Here is a 21802-nt window from a genome sequence, read left to right as displayed (position 1 = left end):
TTAACAGTAAGTCTTTTGGTTAAGATTAAAAAGAATTAACAAGATTGCTAGAAAAATACCACAGATTATGGTGTCATAGAGGTAAGATGATCCGTAAGTTACCGTCTATCTCTAGATTGCTAGATTGAACATTCGTGCATTCACATGGGCTTCAGGAAGTGCTATGTAAGTCCCAAATTCCTGGGGGCATCGTGTCAGGTGGCCTCCAGCAGCCTGGCTCTGGGCTCTGAGGGGGCTGTGGAGTTCCCATTTTTTGTCTTACACGCAAATAAACATCGGGAGTTCTCTCTTCCACCGGTCAGGAGCTGTGCATTTCCTGAGGACCGCTGATAGCTTTTAACTTTGATTCCTGGCTAGAGTGAAAATAGCCATGAATAATGCAATTTTATGTCCAGAGCTCATTTTATGGACAAAGCAGGTAAGGAAATCGAACCAATTTTGGCATACAAGTTATGAGGATGATTTGCAATGTAAAAAGCTTTGCAGTCTTTAGAAAAAGGAAATGTATTAAAATATTGGCACAAGGTGGGTGGAATAGAGCTGGCAACAGGGAGGACGAGAGAGGAAGAGGAATGAAATTATCTGAATGTCTTAAGATTTGCAGCTGGGGAAAAAATCAAGTTAACTAATTTGGATCCATTTTGAATTTTAATAACAAAACTAATTACTAAATCAAGATGCTGTGACTTGATTAATGCATTCTTTTATTCCCCATGGTGCCTAGATCAGCACTTTTCATACACAGTATCATCCAAACAAATACTGGACAGGCTACTCATTAAATAAAACGGACTTGACTTTCTACATAAATCTGTTACCGTGTGATTTTCCTTCATATTTTAGAAGTGATCTAAGGAAAATTCTCTCATATTTTGTTTTGGCAGGGGGAGGGGGCTTTAAAATGGAAACTTTCTATCTCTGGAATTTTTCTGACTGGGATGGTGGGGAATATTTCTCTTTCCTCTGGATCGCTCAGCTCAACCAGAGAATAGATTGTGACCGTGTCTGGTGCCACGTGGAGGAGCCAGTACAGAGAGAGACCACAGAGACTGGCGGGGGACTGACAGAGCTGCGACGGTGTTCAAGCCCCTGGCTGTAGTCAGACCCAGGGCCAGCTCTGCCCCTGCCTATTTCCAAGGTTTCACGATATTCTCCTGTTTATTCAATCTGGTTCGAGCAGAGTTCCTGTTGCCTGCGACTCTACTGTACTCCTTAGTTCAAACACTCATGTTACTCTAGCATATGAGTAGTTCACCCTGTTATGTAACACAATTAAAACTTAAATTTACACATTTTGCCTATGGAAATGCCAATCTTTTTATGTATAAACAGCTATAGCCACTGCATTACTACCAGGAAAAATAGCCATCTAATCATGAATTTGCCAACTGTTTTTCCAGGATAGGCACATTTGCTGCTTAAAATATTAAGTGCGATAGTGTGCACATGAAGGTGACAGAGGACAGAGAGAGAGACGGGAAACAGTCCACTGTCGTTCTGAAACAGGGGTTCTGAGGTGACAGGAAACAGTGCAAAGCAGGAGTTCAGTTGCATTTGCACATATGTGTTTGTCAGATTCCTCAGGTCTGCGTTGTGTTAGGATCCCCCCACTGTTCTCACGTAGAGGGGTCCAACCTGAGATCGTTAATTCTATGTGTCGACTTGGTTGGGCCACAGTGCTCAGATATTTGATGAAACATTATTCCGGGTGCTTCTATGAGGATGTTTTTGATGAGATTAACATGTAAATCAGTGGACTTTGAGTAAAGCAGATTGCTCTCCATAATGTGGGTGGGCCTCATCCAATCAGTTGAAGGTCTGAATGGAGCAAAAAGACAGACTTCCTCCAAGCAAGGGGGTATTCTGTCAGCAGATGGCAGTTAATCCCTGGGGCTCCAGCCTGCTGGCCTACCCCATCAGATTTTGGTCTTGCCAAGCCTCTGCAATCATGGGAGCCAATTCCTTAGAATAAATCTCTCTCTCTCTCTCCATCCTGTTGGCTCTGTTTCTCTACAGAACCCTGGATAGTACACGGCCTGACCCATTATGGTTAACATTTTGGAAACGGACTGAAGAAAGTAAGGCACTCAGTGTCCCTTACTTTTTGCCAAGATTCGGCCGATTTCTTTCTGGCTCTGTTACATTATCATCTCTCATAGGGACTGGAGGCAATACAGATTGCTTATTATTTTTTGTACTTTAGTAAAGACAGATTTTAAAAGATTTAAAAATTGACTCATCCAAAATTCTTAAAAATATTTCAAATCAGATAGACTTCTAAGCTTTCTCTTCACATATTTGGTAAACGTTTGAAATTCAACAATTAAATATAACATTCCAATGCCCGATATTCTTCAGGTATATATGCTTGTTTATTGAGTCAGGAGTTTAGTGGTCCGTTGTTCTTGTTATGATATAATATTACAAGAAATATCATTACTGCTGAATCCCAAAGAGATGAACAGCAGCTCTCTAGCTAAGGGCAGTATCTGTTTTCAAAGATGAAGCAGGGGCCAGGGGCTCTGCCCCCTTACCAGCAGCAGTGTAAGACAGAAGGGGATCACACAGCTAAGAGAAGGAGCAACGGGCGCGGCCCAGCTCACAGCAGAAGGCAAAGGCAGTTTCCAGAGGTGGTCGGCTGGCCTGGCCATTTTTGTCTGGGGCTTGCCATCCCACAGACTGCCTGTCCCACAGGGACAGAGCTGTGAAACTCAGAGAATGACAGAACAGTTTACCGCTTGTCGTCAAGGAATTCACTGAAACACGATGTGGCAATTTAGAAGCTCAAACCACTTAACGTCCCTTAAAAACATGTTATGAACCGAGTCGCGTTCCTTCAAAACTCGTGTGTTGAAGCTCTAACCTCCAGTGTGATGGCACTTGGAGATGGGGTCTAGAAAGAGGGAGTAAAGGTTAAGTGAGGTCATGGAGTGGGACCCTAATCCTATGGAGCGGGAAGTGACAGCAGAGCAAGCTCTGTGCCCTGTGAGGACACAAGAAGGTGGCAGCCTACAAGCCAGCAAGAGAGCTCCCCCCAGGAACTGAATTTGCCAGCACTTGGATCTTGGACTTCTAGTCTCCAGAGCTGTGAGAAAATAAATTCCTACTGCTTAACCCACCCAGTCTGTGGTATTTTGTTTTGGTAGCTGGAGCAGGCTAATATATAACACTTAACAAAATGAGGTAATTATTTATATGTGTGGATACTTGTTTGCGTGTTCAATGTGCGCATTCTCATTAGACCGTGAGTGTGGGAGCCAGTTCGCGCTTGTCCCACTTACTGCTGAAGACCTGAAGGCCAGGACATGCCTGGCGTGAAGCAGGGACTTGCTAAATCTGCTGATTGAACGGATCGTCCCAGTTCCTAACCAAATATGAGCCAAAGTAGCAGTGGAAATCATTCTAAAAGATAAGCCAGGATGTGGCTTAGAGTCCCATAACCTTCTATGTAAAATAATGTTAACTGTGATGATTCTAGCAAATTTAACACTTCTGACTATGAGAAGCTATATTTATCCACAGGTGAGAAAATCAGTGTTCTCCAATTCCTGAAAACAAGGGCCTGCAGGCTATGGCTGCGCGTTCTTCAGGACTCCCGCCGTTCTCTTCTTAGCGCTAAATAGCTCGGCTGTTAGACCCTGTGCTTCCACCACTATTGACTCCCAGGAAATTAGGGAGCAACCTAGACAGACAGAGCTCAGTGATGCCACCTCTCCACAGCTTTCACCTTCTATGCCTCACGTGTTCCCATCGTTAAATGAGGGCTCACGGTACGTGAAGAGCAACACTGCCAACTAACGCTCGTCAAACTCCTAATGAGAACAATGCCATGTGAAGCATGGGCAAGATATCAATCCTGAGCACAGTGTTAAAAAGAGAGTGTAAAGGACACTCTATCATCTTTAAGTTCTCTCTCGATAATTCATACTTTCTCTTCTGAATCGGAGCATATCTCAGTCGGTGTCTGCTGGGGAAACTTGACACAAATTAAGGTATTACGAAGAGTAATTATTCAAAATGCAGAAAGTATGAGAGGTGACAATGTACTTTTTGGACAGCTGACCGCATTTTTGAATCTTCTTCCAGAAAGCTAGGCCCTGGTGCGGTCAAGATGTGCCGCGTGAGCAGAGGATGAAGGGAACTGAGTAGGATCTGTCACTGGAGACAGGCTTGCTTTGGTCTGGCTGTGCCTCTTTCTCTCAGAGAGTTCCTGGGGACAGAAGCTTTCGAGCACTGCATCTGAGTGGGGTTTCTGGCACTTCTCCTGTGGTTTCTTTACCCTAACATCAAGGTAAACTGCCTTCAAAGAAAGAAAAGTTACTCAGACCATATTTGGGTCTTTGAACATGATGCTGATGTTTTCAGGACTGGAAGAAAAAGATAACAGAAAATAAGACTACAAAAAAATGTTTAGTGCCTACTACAGGGACACATACCCTGGAAAATGCTGTCACTACATGAAGAAAAAGGCATCGAATAGAAGATCTTGAACTTTGTGCAATGTTTTAATCCAGTGGTGCCAACCTTGGGCTGTGTCCTCAGAGGGGTGCTACAGGCCAGGAATTCTTATGTATATCAAGCATCTTTATGGAAAGAATAAAAATGCCTTTTTTGTGTACGTGCTACTTTAAAAAATATGTAGGTACTACTGCTAAATGTTTGCAAAAGATTATTTAAAATGCCACTGAATTCTGTATAGCTTTTTTGGGTTATGTATTCCCCCACATAACAGACACTGATCATAAACCCCTATCTTACGGTTGTGTCACAAAATTCTGATGTTAAAGGGGGTCCTTATACAATATCTGTAGTTAAACATCTTTACATTGTCCATTTTTCCTTAGACTTTTCTCTAAAAATGGCTTTCTCTCATCAGTATCACTTTTTCTCAGATATCTCCAACCACTGTTCCGCATCCTCTGGGCTCTGAAAGGGATGCCTTTCTCTGCTGATGACTCCTCTTCTCTCTGATGGAGAGAAGAGGAGTCCTCAGCATCCTCACCCCTCTCCTGTCAGAACTGGTCCGGTCACAGCTACCTGCGCGCCTTGGGACCTGGGCGTGCTGGAGGATCAGGATGGGACTATTTCCTCAGGAGAGAGGGACTGACAGGAGAGCAGAGCGTGATTTTCTTCCAGTCAAGTGACAAAGAGGAACAGGGAAGATACTAGAAGATACCCCATGAAACAGGAGAAAGTATTTCATGACTGACATCGTCTAAACAGTGCAAGTCGTTACCAAGATCAGCACAACAAACGTCAATGTTACCTTCCGTGTTTTGTGTGGGTTTCTCATTCTGGAGGACTTCTTAATGTCCACTTCAGTGGTATTTACACATCCAGGCTGGAAATGGAAAAAGAGAGAGACAGAGGAATCTTTGGGTGTGAAGTTTTGGATCAGTGCATTTTGCTCCCAGAACCTGAGCGTGTGCTGTGATTGCACAGGTCACTGAAAGCTCTTTCTAAATGGCCACAGCCACTCTCTCAGCAATAGCCAGTCATAAAATACATCACACTCTTCTTCTTCACACACGAAAGCCTTCACATACCATGCTCCAGTAACTTCCAGAGAAACGGGAAAAGAAATGCACGGGCTTCACATGTGAAAGTGAGTGTTGATATTATAGTGTGCAACTGGCCAGGGATCCAGACCTTGTTGCACGCCCTAGTAGTAAAGGGCACAGAGGTTCCCAGAAGATTAGTAGGTGGATGGGAGCTTGGGACAAAGGCCACAGTGTGCAGGGATTTTACGCTGGGAGCAAATGTCTAGAACACAAATGCCAGCAGTGAGTGCCCAGAAATTGTGTCGACCATTGAAGGCACAAAGCTGAAGGATTTTTTTCCCTCTCATAGGGATGTATCTGATTGCAGTCCCAAAGAGAATTAGAATTTTCACCCTCAAAGTTAAAAGAGTATGACTTTTTAATCTTCATTAATGAGCCATTAGCAGACATCTAAAGTTCTACTTAAACCAATTATTAACACTATTAATCAGCAAATTAATAAGAAGGTATTGATCCTAAAAGTAAACATTATTAGAGACTGAACCCTAAGACAATGTTCCATAACTCTGCTCCCATCCCAGGCAAATAAAATCGGCCAGTTCAAAATTTGTTCCTAACGGCTAAATGGTTAAATACTAAACTGGCCCTGGGATGCACGTCTCAGCAGCCTCCAGTTTCCTTTCATTTAAAAGAACCTCTTAGGACAGCTAATGGTTAAGCAGATCTCTGATAGCTAACTTAAAGGGCGAATTCTTTTTTTTTTTTTTTTTGAGGAAGATTAGCCCAGAGCTAATCTTCTGCCGCCAATCCTCCTCTTTTTGCTGAGGAAGGCTGGCCCTGAGCTCACATCCATGCCCATCTTTCTCTAGTTTATATGTGGGACACCTGCCACAGCATGGCTTGCCGAGCGGTGCCATGTCCACACCTGGAATCCGAACCAGCAAACCCCAGGCAGCCGAAGTGGAACGTGTGAATTTAACTGCTACACCACCAGGCAGGTCCGAAGAGTGGATTCTTGAAGATTAAAAAAGGTTAGATGTTGGGCCAGCCCTGGCGGCCTCATGGCTAAGTTCAGTGTGCTCCACTTCAGTGGCCCAGGTTCAGTTCCTGGGTGCAGACCTACAGCACTTGTCTGTTTGTGGCCATGCTGTGGTGGCGGCTCACATACAAAAAGAGGAGGATTGGCAGTGGACGTTAGCTCAGGGCAAGTCTTCCTTAGCAAAAAAAAAAAAAAAAAAAAGCTTAGATGCTCAAAGTTGTCTGCTATATTTCTGGATAATTAAAGTCGTGACCTAGTTTTTGATAACCCATGAAATAACTGTATTCAGAAATCAGGCACTGTGGTGAATGAAATACAGCAATACTTTTTCAAATTTTTTATTTATTTCTGCATCTAATTGTCAGATCTTGCAATAAATGGTGAGATACAGAAACAAAGGCATGATCCATACCTCAATGATCTCCTAATATACTCAGGATGACAGACATGTGAATCATCACCCTGTAGGAGCACAGGGCTGAGTAGAAGTTGGCACAGGGCGTTACACCGCAACAAAGCATTTCATACGTCCATTCTGATGTACATTCTGTTGGTTCTCACCAACACGGCAGATATTTAAAAAAAATTTTTTTAAGCAATTTTGATCTCAATAAGACCATCTTGTCCTTGGTTAGTTAAAGAAGTCAGTTATATTTTGAAACATGTATAATATGGACCACTAGCTGGCACCACATCCACGTGAAATATTAGGCATAAATTGGTTTTCTGTACTACCAAACATATCTTCCCAATAAGATATAATTAACGTTACCATTACCAAGTAGGCATTCAGTAAAAATGTTCAAATATGTGCTGTTTTCCAGGTATAATAAGTACTAAGTATTAGTGGATTTAAGGAATAATAAAGTGGTATTTACATTGGCCTAGAAAAGAATCATAAGTTATTTCTAGTGATTCAAAGTCGAATCTATGTTCAACAAAACTAAGCTGTGTTGTAACATTACCATCATACCATTTATTAAAAAGTAGAATTTAACGCCTTGAAATCCATTCTTGAAGGAGCAAAAGAAGCATAGGCTTGAGAAATATCACTGCCATAGTGTTCATCTAAGTGTCTTAATGAGTTGCAAAACTGGAGCTGAAATACTTGGTTTCATTATTGATATTTAAAAGAATTTAACGCCATTTAGTCCCTTGCATGGCACAATGCATTTTCATTAGTTGTAGCAGAAGGCACGCTTGTGCTCAGGACGACCTGGGAGAATGCAAGCGCTCTTGGGCCAGAGCGGCACTAGGACACGGTCATGGGCAACAGCTCCCTCTACACTCAGTCCCCACGGCTGGCGTGGAACCGGGCACAACAATCCCCGAGACGACGAACGAACGGAGATGTAGGAATGAGGTGGCACACAGAGCGCATGGGAAGAGAGATGCATACTCCTGGAAGATTTTATAAAAGACACGATTCTAGGAGAATCAAAGGTTTGAATATATGTAATTATTCGTTCAAATACAATTAAATTACTGGAAAAAACTTGTCCTCTTGTAACACAGTACAAGTTTTAAAAATTCAATTTGTAATATATTGTACCTCAATTAAAATGATTCCTTGCCCTTGCGTGAAGTGACTATAGATTTTAAAGTGTCCAATCTCAGGATATATTTTTTTAAAGATCCAATTAAAGCTTTCCTTTCCGTTCTTGGGCACTTGCCAATTGATTTAGCCTTGATCCTCTCAGCCCTGCTGACCCCTGCACTTACTAAGTGCTGCAAACTAAGGAAGCTGTCTGAGGCAATTACTCTGGAATTCTTCTCATTCACCCTTCTCCATAATATTCACTCATTCAGTCCTACTCAGTCTTATTTGCTGGCTACAGATCCTTGCCGGTTATGTAATCCTGCTTCAATGGATGCTATGAACGACTTCTGAACGTCAGGAGGCAGAAGGGAGGGCACTGCAGCAGAGGGGAGGGAAACGCCCTGTGACAGTTCAGAGCCACAGAAAATGGAAAGTGGTTAGGTTAGGTGGAAGTGGTGGACCCTGGTAAGGACTTTGGTTTCATTCTAAACATGAGTGGAAGTCACTGGAAGGCTTTAAACAGGGAAGTGACTTGGCATGATTTCTATTTTAAAAATTCACTATGCCCCTCACAAAAATTAACTCAAAATGGATCAGAGACCTAAACGTGAAATGCTAAACTATAAAACTCCTGGAAGATAGCATAGGAGAAAATCTAGGTGACTTTGAGTTTGCTGATGGCTTTTTCGATACAACACGAAAGGCATAATCTGTGAAAGAGACCATTGATAACTTGGACTTCATTAAAATTAAAAACTTCTGTTCTATGAAAGACACTGTGAAGAGATTGAGAAGACAAGCTATAGGCTGGGAAAAAACATTTGCAAAGGACATATCTGATAAGGACTGTTATCCAAAATATACAAAGAACTCTTAAAACTCAACAATAACAAAATAAACAACCCTATTAGAAAAGATGGGTAAAAGATCTGAATAGACACCTCACTGAAGAAGATCTACAGATGGCAAATGAGTATACGAAAAGATGTCTGCATCATATGTCATTAGAGAATTGCAAATTAAAATAACAATGAAATACACTACACACTTATTAGAATAGCCAAAATCTGGACCATTGACAACACCAGATGCTAGAGGGCATGTGGAGCGACAAGGACTCTCATTCATTGTTGGTAAGAATGCAAAATGGTACAGCCACTTTGGAAGACAGTTTGGCAGTTTCTTACAAAACTAAACATACTCTTAGCATGTGATCCAGCAATTGTACTCCTTAGTATTTATCCAGAAGAGTTGAAAGTTATGTCTTCAAAAAAACCTGCACATGGATATTTATTGCAGCTTTATTAAAACTGACAAAACTTCATGTTCTTCAGTAGGTAAATGGATAAATACACTGTGGAACATCAAGACAATGGAATATTATTCAGTACTAAAAAGAAATGAGCTATTAAGCTCATAGAGGAACCTTAAACACATATTGCTAAGTGAAAGAAGCCAACCTGAAAAGTCTACACATTGTAGGGTTCCAACTAGACAACGTTCTGGAAAAGGCAAAACTGTGGAGACAGTAAAAAGGTCAGTGGTTGCCAGGGGTTGGGGAGAGGGAGAGATGAATAGGTGGAGCCCAGAGGATTTTTAGGGCAGTGAAACTATTCAGGATGATACTATGATTGTAGATAGATGTTGTCATACATTTGTTCAAGCCTGTAGAATGTACACCACCAAGAGTGAACCCTAATGTAAACTATGGACTCAAGGTGACAATGATGTGTCAATGTAGGTTCATCAATTGCAACAAAGGCACCACTCTGGTGAGTGATGCTGATAGTGGGAGAGTCTGTGTGTGTCTGGAGGCAGGGGGTACATGGGAACTACGTGTACTTTCTGAGCAGTTTTGCTGTGAACCTAAAAGTGCTCTAAAAAATAAAGTCTATTGACAGAAAGCTCACTCAGGAGTATAAGTACCTTAGGAGTGAGTTATCACGGTGGGGTCAGGGCAAAGGCGGAAGCAAGGAGATCAGTTAGTAGGTTATTGCAATAATCTAGGCAAGAGATGATGGTGATGGAATCTGCATGTCGGCATTGGAGGTGGTGAGAAGTGTTGCATTGGGGATACATTTTGAAGCTAGAATCAATCAAACTTGCTGATGGATTGGGTCAAGGAGCATGCGGAGGGAAAGAGAATAGTCAACAATGACGTCTAGTTAGGGCAACAGGAGGAGGTGTGTCATTTACTGAGATGAGAAAGCCTGGGAGAGAAACAAACAAAAACAAAGAGAAGAATCAAAGATGGCTCCTGGACTGTATTTACATACAATTTTAGCATGTACTGAATTCTCCAACCAGAATGCAGCTCTTAACGCGGTGGCTGTCACGATTCATGACTCAGAAAATTTCCAACATAAATGCTTATACCATAATCTATCCCCGGCCCATTCTTTTGTGTCTTCGCCCTTTTGCATCATCATCGGCAATATGAGCATCTTACTGAATGTGCAACATTAATATCTGACGGTCAATTGCCGAGAACCTGGTGGAGTACCCTCCCGTTTCTCGGAGCCTCTGCTACACTTCCATAAATTCTTCCTCCCTGAGTCCCACCACATTCTCCTAATCTACTCGGGTTGAAGTCAGACCACTTCCACTTAACATCTAGGAACTGACTGGACATCCTTCCATGATATTCCACTTTTAGAGGCTAGCAGTTATCACGCAGGCACAAGTACAAACAGACCATCACAGTTCTCAACAAGCTCCCAAGGCGACGTTAACAAGTAAGTGTGCCTGTAGGCTCTTTGTGATCACTGGCATGGCTCGTGTTTCATGTTCAGCTTTAAAATACTTAAAATATTTCCAGCTATAGTTGCTTTGGAATAAAAAGAAAATCACTGGGTAGACGCTGCATTGTCATACTTACCTTGAGGATGAGACAAAGGCCTGGGGCAGATATGCGTGGACACTTCTCTAATACACCCGCCTGCCGTGCCCATGAGGGACTGACCTCCCTCTCTTTCTATGATTCCGTTTTTACTTTACAAAACGCTGGTTGCAATTTGAGGACATGCAAAGATTTTCAACCAGGGGATGAAAAAAACCCCTCTTAGATTTAACACACGTGCTCCAACTTGCCGTGCACGGGGGAGTCCTGGGTTGGCATTTGGGGCGCTTATCATGACCACTGGTGATGTGGCATTTTGGTTCACTTTATGTTGTTGTTCCTCTGGGTCTCATTCATGGGAGAGTGAGCAGCAACACAGAATTTTGGGATTCCTGGTCCATGGGCTTAATACCATGAAACACCTTAAAAATTTTGACTGTAATTCTGAAGGTGTTTGTCAAATGTAGGAATGAAGGAATAAAACCTAGACTAGGTTTCTGATGGCAATGCAGATTCCCCAGAATAAATGTTAAGAGTAAAAAAGCAGGAGAATGGATCAGTTACTGAATTGATGAAAACGATTTTCAATTTTGTAGATATTACTGTTGTTGGTACTGGTGATTTAATGATATGCTGTAAAGGATGAAGAGAACCAAACAAAATTCCTAATAGTATAAATAACTTACAGTAAGTTCAAACAGCTTACAGTAATTGTTATAATGGATAACAACAGGACAACTAGAAAATGACAAGTAAGGTCATGAAAATCATCGTATATTGGAATTGACCTTGAATTACAAAAATTGCAGCCTTGAATTCAACAGCCTTGAATTACAGAGGATGTGGAATTCTCCTGTCATATGTTCCCAAATGGAAAAGAATTGTACTGCCCTTTACAAGCCAGACAGAGAAAGGCTGCCTGTAAGACACACCTCAGCTTAGCAAGACCGCTATAAAGATGAATTTCACGGGGCCGGCCCTGTGGCCAAGTGGTTGGGTTCATGTGCTCCGTTTTGGCAGCCCAGGGTTTCGCCGGTTCGGATCCTGGGTGCGGAGGTAGCACCACTCATCAGGCCACTCTGAGGTGGCGCCCTACATGCCACATCGAGAAGGACCCACAACTAAAAATATACAACTATGTACCAGGGGGCTTTGGAGAGAAAAAGGAAAACTAAAATTAAAAAAAAAAAAGATGAATTTCAGAGACACACTCTGTTGCATTAAACAAAAAGTTAGAAAAAGTTAAGTATTTTAATTCTCCAGTGGTGTCAGAAAAGAGGGATTCACACAAAGTTATTTTCCAGATTACCTATTTATTGCTAAGAGCCAAAACTTTATTTTATTTTCACCACTAGGAAAAAGAGCTAAAATAATTCCCACACATCCCGGCATTCTCACACAGTTACATACAAAGCAATGCAATTTTTCCTGTTGATTCAAGGTCATTATTGGGAACAACACTCATTTTGCTGTTCTTAAGACTATAATGCCCATGAGGCTAGATGGCCCTCACTCTTACTTAATGATTTTTGAGCTTTTATATCATTTTATGCCATTTTTAGAGTGCCTTGCCTTCTCACTGTAAGTTGCCACTTTTTGCTGCTCTATCCTCCAATTTGTTACTTGGCTTCTGACAGCAGTCAGGAAACCACACAAAAATTACTTTCACACAGTGTCTTACATTTTAGCAAATGAACCCATCGAAGCATATAGAGTGTGGGAGTTTTAACGATTATTTGGTTAAGACTTTTGGAGTTTATTTCTTGGCTGAGTTTTGAATGGAATTATGTTTTCGGATATGGGAGGTAGGAAGTATGAAAACTGTGACACATGAAATGTAGACAAGTTGTCATGATACCTTTTGGAGAACTTATCAGGTCATAAATATTATACAAGCTAATTAAGTGGATCAGAGTAGATGACATCAAACCTTTATCTGGAGTTCTAAGACGGGATGACATAAAGAATGGGAGCTGGAAATTCATTCTGTGCTCTGTGGGCTGGGAAGCAAAGCTAACGGAAACGAGTGACTGGGCCGCATTTGAAGCAGTACCTCCCTCCAGTCCTGAAAGTGAATAATGATGTGCTCGCTCGACACCCAGCCTCTTGTGGAAAGCCTTCTGAGCCCAGGACCAGTTTTAGCTCAGTTTCGGAAAAAGAGTAAACAATGTCCACACCAGAACTCTTAATTTCTCTCACCTTCAAGCTACCCCTTTCTCAGTTGTCCTCCTTTCCGTAAATGCCATCACCATCCACCAAGATATTCAAGCCATGAGCTGGGAGTCCTCACTGACTCCTCTCTTTCCCTTACTTCCCACCTCTGATTCATCAGCAAGTCTTGGGAACTTTACCTCCAAAACACATCCTAACTTTATCTGCTTCTTTCCATCCTCACTGCTACCAGTCTGGTCCAAACTGCCATTATCTCCCACCTGGACGATCACAGCTGCCTGCTGATTTATCTTCATCATTCCTGCCTTGCTTTCCCCACTCTATCCCCAATTGATTCTCTGCACAGCAAACAGAGTGACCTTTCAAAACTATAGCCATAACATCACTCTCCTCTTCAAACCTCTGTACACTTCTTATCACACATGGGATAAAAGGCAAACCCTTTGCCATCTTCTACAAGGTGCGATGTAAACAACCTCTATCAGCCTTTCCAGCCCTACGTGGTACCTCTTGGCCCTTGGTCACCTCACTCCAACCCCACTGGCCTCTTTCTGTTCCTTGTATGTCCCAGCTTCTTTCCTTTGTATGAGCTGCCACCTCTTGCTCAGGAATGGTATAGCTGCCCCTTGCCATTCGGGTCTCAGCAATGCCTTACTTGACTACTTGGCCTAAAATAGCCCCCAGTCCCTTTCAATCATGTCGCCTTGTTTGCATTTTTATCATAGCACTTACCTCCACCTGGAATGTTCTTGCTATCATATTTGTTTGTTTACTCTGCCTTTCTCCACCAGGAGATAAGTTCCTCAAATATAGGGACTTTGCCTGTCCTGTTTAATATCTGTCGCCAGAGACTGAAATTTCCTGGTACTTAGTAGGTGCAAAACGAATGTTTACTGAATGAATAAATGAATGAATGAGACAAATCACACATTTTAGAAAACTATTTTTTTTTTTTCTGAACATGACTCATGTTAAAGATACAAAATGAGTGTTATTTACTGTTTTTTGGTATGTTGCTTGAGAATAGTGGTACCTATAACTTAACTTCCAGGCCAATTGGTTATCAGCTATCAATATTATCATACATTTATTAAACAGAAAATGCATGATCTAATTCTTCAGTTTGGCTTAAAAGACATTTCTGGTACAGGAAAGTTTAGTTCATATGTTTCCCCCCTTGCAATATAATTAGTCCATCGGTTGACAAGTATAAATGACTGGTAGCAGATTGCTTCTAGATTTTATAGGGGTTGAGTGCTTAAAAAGCAGGAGACTGGGAATTTGCAAAGGTCAACTTCAGAGAAGGCAAGATGAGGACAGAGCAAGCTCCTCCCACATGCATTTGTAATTTTGTTTCAAACTGTCTCCATTTTGACCTACAAACATCCAAGGACAAATGAAAGCTGTGCTCCTGTGCATTTTCCCCACCAGGATGTGCATGGGCACGCCAGAGTTAAGATCAAACAATGGAGCCATATGACACAACAGCGCATCTCATGAACCAGTTTTGGGTTTTCAAAAAACATATGGGTTTTAACAATCCTAAGTCATTCTATACATGAACATGGGATGTCTTTGCATTTGCTTGCGTCTTGTTTAATTTCTTTCATCAGTATTTTGTCATTTTTAATATACTAGTCTTTCATATTCCTAAGTATTTTGTTCTTTTCTTTGTGCTGTTGTAAATGCTATTGTTTTCCCACTTTCCTTTTCAGATAGTTCGTTGTTAGAGATTGGAACCCTTGCACGCTGTTGGTGGGAATGCAAAATGGTGCAGCCATTATGGAAAACAGTATGAAGGTTCCTCAAAAGATTGAAAATAGAACAAGCATAAGACCCAGCAATCCCACGTCTGGGTATTTCTCTAAAAGAACTGAAATCAGAATCTTGAAGAGATATTAGCATTCTCATGTTCACTGCAGCACCATTCACAGTAGTCAAGATGTGGAAAAAACCTAAATGTCCAGTGACAAAAGAATGGATAAAAAAATTGTGGTAAATAGATACAATGGAATACTATTCATCCTTACAAAAGAAGGAAATTTTGCAATATGTGACAATGTGGATGAACCTTGAGGACATTATGCTAAGTGAAATAAGCCAGTGACAGATAGACAAATACTTCATGATCCACTTTGATGAGGTATCTGAAATAGTCAAATTCACAGGATCAAAGAGTGGAATGGTGGTTGCCACGGGGTGGCGGGAAGGGGAAATAGGGAGTTGCTAGTCAGCGGACATAACATTTGAGTTAAGGAAGATGAACAAGCTCTAGAGATTTGATCTCATGTTAAGTATTCTTATGATAACAACAGCAAACAAACATATAGATGTCGAGATGAGATTGGTGGTTACCAGAGGGCAAGGGGGGAGGGAAGAGGGCAAAAGGGGTAAAAGATACATGTGTGTGGTGATGGATAATTAGACTTTGGGTGGTGAACATGATGTAGTCTACACAGAAACTGAAATATAATGATGTGCACCTGAACTCTATATAATGTTATAAACCAATGTTACCACCCCCAAATTAAATTAAACCAAAATGTGAGTTGTAGATATAGAATAAAAGAACTTAATTGCCAAAGGACTCATTGTGGTATCACTGTTCTCCATTGCTCTGTATGTGGAACTGAAGATTAACTCCCTATGAAAAAAATCTGCATTCAAGATGTAAAGCGATAAAAAATAAAGATGATAATAATAGCTCTTATATTGTGGAGTGCTTTGTTGTTTTCCAGCCACAGCCATTACCTAATTATATTTTCATAAACATTTTATCAACTCTACAGGTCAGCCACCATGAGCCTAGTTTTTAGTGAGGCGTGATATCAAAGACTTGCACCCTGGAAGAAGGCATCATCGGGTCAAACCGGGCAGCAATTCATGATTTCTTCTGACAACTTATATGACAAGAGTCATTCAACCTTAGCTTGAATGCATGGCACAATGGGCAGCACACTTTCCTTTGAAATAACTCCATCTGAGGCACATTTCGAATGTATAGAATCTTTGAATAAGTCACTTATTTAAAGGGTTATGCCACTTTAAAAAATGTTACTCAAATATAAAAGAACAAAACATCATGACTACAAAATAGTTAAGATGCTGGGCAGGACATTCTTGGAAAAGCGAAGGGAGCTTTCTAAGCCTCGGTGTCTCCTCCCACACAGTGAAGGTGGGAGTAATAGTACCAAACCCGTTGTTGGACGAAGCACTGTGCGTAGGGGTTAGCACCATTCCTGACATGCAGGGAACACTAAGCACAAGTCAGCTGCTCTCACTCCCAGGGGTATAACCTGAGGTAAAGAGGGATTGGCTCTCTCTTCCATGCTCTCAGATCATCAGGATTTGAGGAAGTTGCTAATTAAAAACAAACAAGTGGAATTATACTGAATAGAAGAAATGCAAAAAATAAGCAGATGTTAGCACCTTAAGGTCAGTTACCATAGCGAATAAATAAATGAGTAAGTACCCTTGTGGAACCAATTACACGAGGGAGGTGGAGGAAAGGGTGCAGAACTCAGCTCGGTTCAGAATTCTTCAGATGCGTCAGGTCAGGCACCACATGACTCTACCTGAGTGTCAGTCCTCAACGGCAGTTGCAGAGTTTCCCCTCTCAAAGGGCTAACTGCTGTCACTTGAAAATATGCAATGACTATTGTATATATTGTATATTGTATATTGTATTTTGTATATTGTATATTGTAGATGTCTATGCTGGAGTTTCTGATAATGAAATGTAATTTGTTCGGACAAATCCAGTTTTTGATTGGGAGGAGGTACATAAAATTGTTGAGAGTTGGGGCCAGCCTGGTGATGGTTAAGCCTGGTTAAGTCCCTTTACTCCATTTTGGCAGCCAGGGTTGGTGGGTTCGGATCCTGGGCGCGAACCTACACACTGCTCATCAAGCCATACTGTGACGGGCAACCCGCATACAAAATAGAGGAACCCTGGCACAGAGGTTAGCTCAGGGACAATCTTCCTCACCAAAGGAAAAAAAAAATTTTGCGAGCATAATAGCAGAGCAAAGAAGAAATTTTCTAGTGCTTTCTGGGTTTGAGGGATTTACTTTTTTTCTTATTAATTTAGATGGGTTTTAATTTCAATTTAATTATTTTTCTCACGAAGTTCATTTGGAACAGATAAGAGAACAAATCCTTCTTCTTTTTTTTCAATACGATTTGTGTATCTGGGGAAAAACAAATAATTCAAAAAACCCCAAAAAACCCAGAGCCCAAATAATAACTGCTCCCCATGAAATCAGAGTTCATGCTGGTCCTGTCAGAGGACTGGCAGATTGAGCCCATTTTTATTTGCTCAGTCACCCCCTTTCAGGCTATGTGCACTTGTGTGTGTGTTGTGTGTGTGTGTGTGTATGTGCGCACACATATTTTTAACTTTTTACTTTGATGCGATTTCAAACCTACAGAAAGAATTGCAAGAATGGTTCAAAGGTCTCCTACTCTCTTTTTCCAGGTTCTTCAATTGTCAACATTTTGCATCACTTACTCTCTTTCTCTGCCTGCATTTAAGAGATTATCTACTGACCCTTTCTCCTGGCAAGTAGAACTTCACTTCAGCTGCAGCAGGAAAGGTCTAAGAGGCTGGCTTCTCAGTAGCACATCGCAGCGCGAAGCCATCCTTCCCTCCTTGGCGCTCACCCAGTCCCCCGAGGTGGCTACAAGATACCATCAGACCCTGAGATCAACCCTCTCCTCTATCCACCTCCCTGAGAGCTGGCTGTTGGCCCTGGGGGCCTCACTCTCAGCATCAGCCCAACCACTACCCACATCCTCACGATTTTAATAGAAACAGGGCAGAAATCTGGGTGCATCATTTTGAAAAGCTGCCAACCCATAGGCCATAGAAGCACCAAGTTAATAATAGAGAAAGCAGTTTTTATTCTCACTCTCCCCGTGGCTGACATAAATAGCATCAGATATTACATAACAACAGGACACTGTATCTCTAAATCTTTTGTAAGATAGAAAGAGCAGACAGAGGATAAAAGATGCAGCCAGGGAGCGAAAAAGAACAGCTTTCCTCACAGAGGCTCCCGATAGCCACGTTGTCAAAATATTTTTCAACTCAAAGGAACAGATCAGAATAACAGACAGAAATGCTATTCTCTTTTCATAACACAAAAGAAAGATTTAAATTTGGATGAACACATTTTGGATGTTCTCAAACAGTTAAAGGGATGAGTAAGGAGATGATGGACCATTGATAGAGAAGGCAGCACTGCCAGCATGGGCAGATTTGACGGGAAGGACAGAAATATGCATCACTCCTAGTGACTTCAGCCTAATTAGCTTCTCCGGACACCACATAGCTGACAATGCCAAAAGGTACAACAGGAAGACCACTGAGCCCTTTCAAGGGAGATACTAGAAAATATATTCAAGTTCCGCTACTGTTGAAGTTCCAAATGAACACATAAAATTACGCATGCAAATTATACATGCAGGGCAAAATTAAAGGTCCCCCTACCCCCCATCTGAAGACTACTACGCCTGCTGGTTCAAGCCCAGAATCTGCCCTGGGGATTTCTAGGTTTTACCTGCTGCACTTACACAGCACATTCCACGCTGTGACTCTTTCTCAGTAGCCAAGCATGGCTGGTAATGTTTAGTCGCCTCTCAGAGATGCTGTGACAATGCACATATACTGTCTTTTGCCCCCGAATGTGTGAATCCGGCCCTGATGCAGTAATGTATCCTGATGTGCATTATGAACTGGCAAAGAAAGGTGGTGGACTATTTAATGAGAGCCGCATGGGATTGTGGTGCAAATGCCAGGCTTTCAGTCAAAAGTAAGGAAGTCTTAGCTACATGATAGTCAACCAAACTCAACTCCTCAGGCTTGCCTCTCTTGTTTGTAAACTGAGGACAATCATCCCTCCCACAAGGTCTCTGTAAAGAATAAGTGGCCTCATGACTGTAAAAAGCTTTCTAACCAGAAACTGCTATAAACGTTCTAACCAGTGCCCTTATTGTCATTGGTAGTAGTCCGCATATACTGCTGTTCTCCTGCGCTGTGTAGAGAGGAGTCCACGTGGCATGTGTTCCACGTGTCTTGCAGTGGAATAATGTCCATCTGAACAGAGGCACAGCAGGAACAGCTAAGTATCTGGAGTGCATGGACAATGCCAGAAATCAAGGAGTTTTGCAACAGCTGTTGCTTGGAGCTGGCCACTGATGCCCTGGTTGGTTCAAATATCAGAGCCCTGTGACAGAAACACTGGTGTGCTTTTTAGACTAAGTCACTGTATTTAGTGTCATCCAAAGGGGCTGTGTGCAGGGGAGGGGATAGCAGGTGTTAATTCACTCATGAATTCAAAATACATCCATCGAGCATCCACTGTGTGCCCGGCACTGGGTTGTGGAATCAGAGGACATGAGACATGGTCTCTGTCCTCTTACAGGGGACAGCTGCTATCTCACCCATGTCATCTCATTCCCAGTAATAAAAATCATTTCTATAAGGCACTCTCATCTTCAGCTTTAAAATTCTGCTTTGCACCATATTGTGAGAGGGATCATTAGCTTTGTTTTAAAAATGTGAGCGTTAAAGTTGAGAAAATTTAAATAACTTGTCTAAATGCTAATATGGGTAGTGAGAGTCATTCTCTCATTTAGGGATTAGTCCTTCATGTTCTTGCTCTGGGTTTTTGGCAAGGAAACCACCAGCACAGTTGGGAGAAGTGTGTAGGGTCAGGCCTCCCCCACTGACCTTGAGCTCTGTGTCTCTGCCTCCTGCTAAGCGGTTGCTGTCAGGTGGCCCCATCAGCATGTGCATGGTCTCCCATGGCAATGACAGAAATTTTATTCATGCTGAAGTCTGACCTGGTTTCTTCTTTTCCACCCAATTTCCAAATTCTTTCCATTGCCCCATTTCTACTGTGGTAGTCACCATCCATGGTCCTGAATGATCCCCTGCTGGTAGTCACACCCCTGTGTAGTCCCACACTGGGCCAGAGTTAGTCTATGTGAACAATAGACTATGACAGGAGTGATGGTATGACCCTTTTGAGATCCTTCTGCTGTGAAGGACTGCAGTTTCTGCCTTGGGCCCCTCTTTGATCTTGGAGTGTCACGGAGGAAGCCACGTCTTGAGCATCCTTATGTAGAGGTCTACGTGGTCAGGAACTGAAGCCTCCTCCCAACCGCTATGTGGGCGAAGTAGATTCTCCAGCCCCTTTGGATGACTGCATCCCGGGCCAACAGCTTGACTGCAGTCTCATAAGAGATCTTGAGCCAGAACCACCCAGGAAAGCAACTCCCAGATTCCTCACCCTCAGAAGCTGTGTAAAATAATAAACGTTTGTTGTTTTACGCTGCTAAATTTGGGGGTAATTTCTTATGGAGCAATAGTTACTATACATTTACTCAAGCTTCAGACTTCACACCTGGCTCTTCTGACTCCCAAATGTCTTCCTTGACTGTACCAGGTCAAAGCACTCTGCCAGCCTTTCTGCACTCCCTTGCCCCTGCATTCTTGTCTCCCTTCGAAAGCACGATTGCTAAAATAACTTTACCTATTATTGAGCAGTGACTATGTGCCAGGCACACCTAAGTGATTTCCATATGTTATCTCAATGGACCTATGAGGTGGGTGTTATTATGCACATTTAACAAATGGCAGGCCTGAGACTTCAGACATTTAGCAAAATCACACACCTTGGCAGTAAGCTGGTATTTGAGCCAAGTCTTTTTAGCTGAAGTTGCTCTCTTGATGCACCACTTCCAACTGTTCGCCCCCAGCCCTTAGCATTTCAGAGAGGAAAGCATAAATGGAAAGACGCCGCTGAGTGCGGAGCTGATGCCTGGCGAGAGGAGTGGGCATAGGAGTGAGAGGCACAATGTTCCCCTCTGTCAAGCTTTATGAAATCCATCATTTGGGCATTGAGCTCACGATGAATGTCGCTCTACCCTACCTCTCATCATATATTAGAGAAATAGCATAATTCTGCATGAAGCTTTCTGAATCATGGAAAAGTATGCCGCAAATTAATACCATTGCCATCCTTCACAACAAAGATTTTGTTACACAAATCGAAAGTAAATCCAGTACTAAGCAATCTTACATTTGAATATCCGTGCCAAGATACTCAATATATAAAAACAAACAAAATCCAATATCACATTAAGAAAACAACACATCATGACCAGGTGAGGCTTATTCTGGGATTTCAAGAATTATCCATCATTAGGAAGTTCATTAATAGAACCTATGTATTATTATTATCATCTTTATTTTATTTATTTATTTATTTTTGAGGAAGATTAGCCCTGAGCTAACTACTGCCAATCCTTCTCTTTTTGTTGACGAAGGCTGGCCCTGAGCTAACATCTATGCCCATGTTCCTCTATTTTATACGTGGGACGCCTATCACAGCATGGCTTGCCACGCGGTGCCATGTCTGTACCCGGGATCCGAACCAGTGAACCCTGGGCTGCTGAGAAGTGGAATGTGCGAACTCAACCACTGCGCCACGGGCTGGCCCCAAAGAATCTATGTATTATTAATAGATGTAAGGAGAAAAAGTGTAAAAGGCTTTGGAAAAAATTCATCAATCATTCCTACTTAAAACAAACAAACAAACAACAGCAACACTCTACGCTAGCAGTTCTCTTTCAAGGGTTCTGCAAGATCAAAATTATTTTTATTAAAGACAACAAAACTGTCTTTTTCACTGTCATTCTCAGCA

At 42.0% G+C, this 21802-nt stretch overlaps 1 protein-coding gene across 9 annotated transcripts in view; it reads right to left on the bottom strand.

Moving 5' to 3' along the window:
• Positions 1-21802, bottom strand: part of RGS7 (regulator of G protein signaling 7) — a 488122-nt gene that overhangs the window by 34995 nt on the left and 431325 nt on the right. For all 9 annotated transcript variants that reach the window (XM_070602542.1, XM_070602545.1, XM_070602547.1 and 6 more), the window contains one exon: positions 5267-5341. In XM_070602542.1, the coding sequence (XP_070458643.1) occupies positions 5267-5341 (75 nt within the window). The remainder of the gene's footprint in view (positions 1-5266; positions 5342-21802) is intronic.

The sequence above is a fragment of the Equus przewalskii genome, chromosome 31 (genome assembly GCF_037783145.1).
Source record: "Equus przewalskii isolate Varuska chromosome 31, EquPr2, whole genome shotgun sequence".
Classification (NCBI taxonomy): domain Eukaryota; kingdom Metazoa; phylum Chordata; class Mammalia; order Perissodactyla; family Equidae; genus Equus; species Equus przewalskii.
This window is presented reverse-complemented; position numbering and strand designations above follow the sequence as displayed.